The sequence below is a fragment of the Carassius carassius genome, chromosome 41 (assembly GCF_963082965.1).
Source record: "Carassius carassius chromosome 41, fCarCar2.1, whole genome shotgun sequence".
NCBI classification, from domain to species: Eukaryota; Metazoa; Chordata; class Actinopteri; order Cypriniformes; family Cyprinidae; genus Carassius; species Carassius carassius.
The window spans coordinates 1242676-1247675 of NC_081795.1; the positions used below are offsets into that span (position 1 = coordinate 1242676).

The 5000-nt window shown below is 32.3% G+C and overlaps 1 protein-coding gene across 2 annotated transcripts in view; it reads right to left on the reverse strand.

The window, feature by feature from the left end:
• The window catches only part of LOC132123353 (protein IWS1 homolog), a 23641-nt gene that overhangs the window by 9080 nt on the left and 9561 nt on the right, over positions 1 to 5000 (reverse strand). For both annotated transcript variants that reach the window (XM_059533906.1, XM_059533907.1), the window contains exons 13-14: positions 4550 to 4606; positions 2873 to 2984 (exon numbers count right to left, since the gene is read on the reverse strand). In XM_059533906.1, coding sequence (XP_059389889.1) covers positions 2873 to 2984; positions 4550 to 4606 — 169 coding nt within the window. The remainder of the gene's footprint in view (positions 1 to 2872; positions 2985 to 4549; positions 4607 to 5000) is intronic.

The window sequence follows — 5000 nt, forward strand, 5'->3', positions numbered from 1 at the left end:
GAGACAGAGAGAGAGTGAAAGTGATTGAGTGAGAGAGAGGGTGTGAGTGAGAGAGCGACAGAGATAGAGTGAGAGTGATTGAGTGAGAGAGAGGGTGTGAGTGAGAGAGAACGACAGAGAGAGAGTGAGAGCGACAGAGAGAGAGTGAGAGCGATAGAGAGAGAGAGAGCGACAGAGAGAGAGAGAGAGACAGAGAGACAGAGAGAGAGTGAGAGTGATTGAGTGAGAGAGAGGGTGTGAGTGAGAGAGAGCGACAGAGATAGAGTGAGAGTGATTGAGTGAGAGAGAGGGTGTGAGTGAGAGAGAACGACAGAGAGAGAGTGAGAGCGACAGAGAGAGAGTGAGAGTGATTGAGTGAGAGAGAGGGTGTGAGTGAGAGAGAGCGACAGAGATAGAGTGAGAGTGATTGAGTGAGAGAGAGGGTGTGAGTGAGAGAGAACGACAGAGAGAGAGAGTGATTGAGTGAGAGAGAGGGTGTGAGTGAGAGAGAGCGACAGAGATAGAGTGAGAGTGATTGAGTGAGAGAGAGGGTGTGAGTGAGAGAGAACGACAGAGAGAGAGAGTGATTGAGTGAGAGAGAGGGTGTGAGTGAGAGAGAACGACAGAGAGAGAGTGAGAGAGAGGGTGTGAGTGAGAGAGAACGACAGAGAGAGAGTGAGAGAGACAGAGAGAGAGTGAGAGTGATTGAGTGAGAGAGAGGGTGTGAGTGAGAGAGAGCGACAGAGATAGAGTGAGAGTGATTGAGTGAGAGAGAGGGTGTGAGTGAGAGAGAACGACAGAGAGAGTGTGAGAGAGACAGAGAGAGAGTGAGAGAGAGAGAGACAGAGAGTGATTGAGTGAGAGAGAGGGTGTGAGTGAGAGAGAGCGACAGAGAGAGAGTGAGAGAGAGCGAGAGAGAGAGAGAGAGAGAGACAGAGAGTCAAAAACACTAGAAAGTACAAACAGAAACAAGCCAAATAAAATACTACATAAAAAAAAAAGCCTGGAAACGAAGCAGAAGTTTTTTTTTTTAATGGAACAAACAGAAAAATAGTGAAATAATACAAAATTAAGTCAATTCTGAATATGCACTAACAAAAAGTGAAAGTAAAAAAAAAAAAAAAAAGTTGAATTTTTTTTTTTAAGTTTCTTTTAAAAATGGAACGTACAAAAAAAAAATATATACAAAAAAATTAATGTTAAAGAAGTAAAAATCATGTCAACTACAAGTATGCATTAACTCACTATGAACATTAACGTACTATAAATCCAAAAGAAAAAAAAGTTAATTTTATTTATTCACAAAGTATACTTTTTTTTTCTATACTGGTGACCATCAAATTTTTGTGAAAATCATCAAAATCGCTGTCAGTGGCTGCCAACTTTTTTCAAAAGTGCTGACGAGGAAAGAGTTAAAATACAAAAAAAATACTACTAATGCAGAAAGAAAATCTAAAAATGGTTTCTAAGAAATCAAATAAAATGAATCAACAGAACAAGCAAAATTGAGTCAATTAATAAGGCTCCAAACTGGTTCGAGGAATGAAAACAGGAACAAAATCAAATGTTATAGTTCCGAACAGAATTGAAATTTTGAAATGGCCATTAACTGGTTAATAACGTTAATTTATCGTTCCATTTAATATTTGAAATTCGCTGTCAACCAATCACGAATTCCGGTAGTTTTTTGGAAAGGGAAACTAAACAGCAGAGAGTAGTTTTCTTTATTTTACAAAAGCTTTAGTTTTAATTACTTTGCAAAAGCTTGACAGCTTTAAATAATGTCTGATATACACTATGTGAAGGATGATGTTTTATGTCGATGAAAGTACAAACACTATATAATAAATAATATTCTAGCATCCAGATACGTCGGGAACATGGAAACATTTGGATTCGTGACCGAATGATAGAGGTAGGCATCAGCTTCAGCTAAAATTAATTTGTTTTTGGATTGACGTTTTTATAGACTAAACTTAAGATGATTTGTTTTGGAGAGAAACTAATAAGCCTTCATTATTTCGGAAAGTAATAGGGCTAATAAAATGCGACGTGAGCCCCAACTTGTATTTTTTATCTCATACAAGTGTTTTTTATTATTTTAATTTTCTACAATGCAGCAAACATTTTTCAGTATCTTAAAAATACTTTGATGTCTTTCTCGTGTTGATAGAAAATGTAAATAATATATAAAATATTTAATTTATAAAAACAATATATTTAAAATGTATATAAACAATATTTAAAACAACTGGAAACTACTATATACAAAAAAAAATGTGTGACTACAACTACAATCCAAATCAAATCATGTGAGGACTGGACACACACAAACACACACACCAGGCTGTTATTGTATGTCATGTTCTTGAGCTTGTTTTCATTACTAATTAATTATAAACATGTCAAGAAAACACAGGCCTGAAGGCTGGAAACTCAAACGCTCTCATACACACACACACACACTGCGTTTGCGAAGCTGAAAACATCCAGAACAGCTTGGGTTTGTTCGAGGACCGCTTTATCTCCTGTTAGTTTGTGAACGGTCTGCTGCATGCAGCACCATGCAGACACTTACTGCCCCCTCAGGCAGGAGCGGGTAACTACAGCGGCATTCGGTTTCCCTCAATGCTGATTTTAACGGCTCCCTGCGGCCGCCGCTGCTTCTTCTGCTCCACGAAACGCCGCTTGTGCTTCTCCAGCAGGCTGATGCCTTTCCTGAAGCTCCTCTACCAATCACACAACAGTAAACAAACTCCTCTGCCAATCAGGTTCAGAGGGGTGAAAAACCTCTACCCTGCCTCACGCTTCCTGTTCATTTGAGCATGAGACGCTTGTCAATCATTGCTCTATATAGTTAAGCCCCGCCCACACATATGCCCCGCCCACTCACCCGGTTGGAGTCCCCATCCACGTTCCATTTGGGCCGAACCACATAGTCCTTATTGGAGGGCATGGGCACACGAGCTCGAGCACAGAAGCCCGGGTCACCCGGCCGCAACGCCCTGATTAACAGAGAGAGAGAGATTAGATCACATAAACCAAACTGAAGAGTCTGTGTGTGTCACGGAGAGCATCACTTGAAAACATAAAATATTAAATGATCATTTTCATTAATTAGAATGAATAAAAAATAAAAGGAATTAAATTATACAATGCATCTTTCAGTTATTATAAATACATTTTCTCATAATAAAATAATAATTTTCATTAATTAGCATTAGCAGAATTATTATAAGGAGTTACACAAATTATACAATGCATTTTAAAATTATAATAATATAATAAATACAATTTATAATATTAAAAAATAAATAATTCATTAATTTCAATAATTAGTATTAACAAAAAGGATTATATAATACATTTACATGAATTATATAATATAAATATAACTAAAATTATAAATATAAATCATATGATTTTTAAAATTATACAAATATTAAATTATATGATTTTTACAATTACATAAATATTAAATTATTTAATTTTTTAAATGATAATAAAATAGTAAATTATAATCATGTTAATAAGCATTAATAAAAAATGTTAAGTTAAAATGAAATACAAAAAGTATACAATATTTTTAATTTATAATTATTACTTATAAAATAATATTATAATAAATTATTATCACTTTCATCAATTAGCATTAATAAAAATATTGAATACTGAAATAATTCTATAATATATTTTTAAATTACAATACATATCATTATAATAAAATATTAAATTCTAATTTAAATTAAAAACATTTCTTAAAATAATGCAATAATGCTACATCATAATTTTCATTAATTAGCATCAACATAAATATTATAAGGAGTTACACAAATTATACAGTGCATTTTAAAATTATAATAATATAATACATACATTGTATATAATGCAAATACAAAATAATTAATCAATTTGCATAATTTAAATAACAAGTGACAATTATAATAAATGCTTATATATTGTAAAATATGAATAAATATTTAAAATATGAAATTAATCATTTTCAACAATTAGTATTAGCAAAAAGATATTAAAATGAGGGATTATATAATACATTTACATGAATTACATAATATAAATATAACAAATTATAATTATTAATTATATGATTTTTAAAATTATATAAATATAAATTATATAACTTTTAATATGATAATAAAATACTAAATTATAATCATGTTAATTAGCAGGAATACAAAATGTAAAATTATAATGAATTACAAAAAGTATACAATATTTTTTATTTATAAATTATTACTTATAAAATAATATTATATTAAATTTTGATCACTTTCATCAACTAGCATTAATAAAAATACTGAATATTATATATATAAAAAATATAATAATTATATAACATATTTTTTTAATTACAATACATTTCATTATAAGAAAATATTAAATTATAATTAAATTATAAACTACATATTTAAATTAAAAAACAATAATGCAATAACACCAAGTCATAATATTTTTGATTAATTAACATTACTAAAATATTAACTTATTTTTGCTATTGCAATTGTGTGTGATTAATGAAATACACAGATGTGGTGTTAAAGAGACTGACTTCTCCTCTCCGGTGAGCACTTTCTCCAGATCTCTGCGAGGAGTCTGTCCTCCTGAACTGTGGGAGGAAGCAGAAACACACACAGACTGAGAGCCAGCCAATCAGAAGCATGATGAAGATGATGATGATGATGACGCCGATGCAGAGGCTTACAGGCTTTCAGTGTTTAACAAACTCAAGATGAGAACAGACACACACAGAATGGGGCGACAGAGAGGCTGAGTTTGGGGTTAAAGGTCAAGAGTCATCACAACTAAGACGGAAAGAACAGAACAGAATCTGAGTCGATAGAAAAGAATGTGGCCAAATGGAACAATAGAACAGAACAAAACATTAAAAGAATCAGATTCAACTGTACCGAATCATCGAATCAAACTGAATCTGAACAAAGAGAATCAAATCACACCGAATCAAGTCAGATTAAAAGATTCTATTTCATGCCATCAGATTT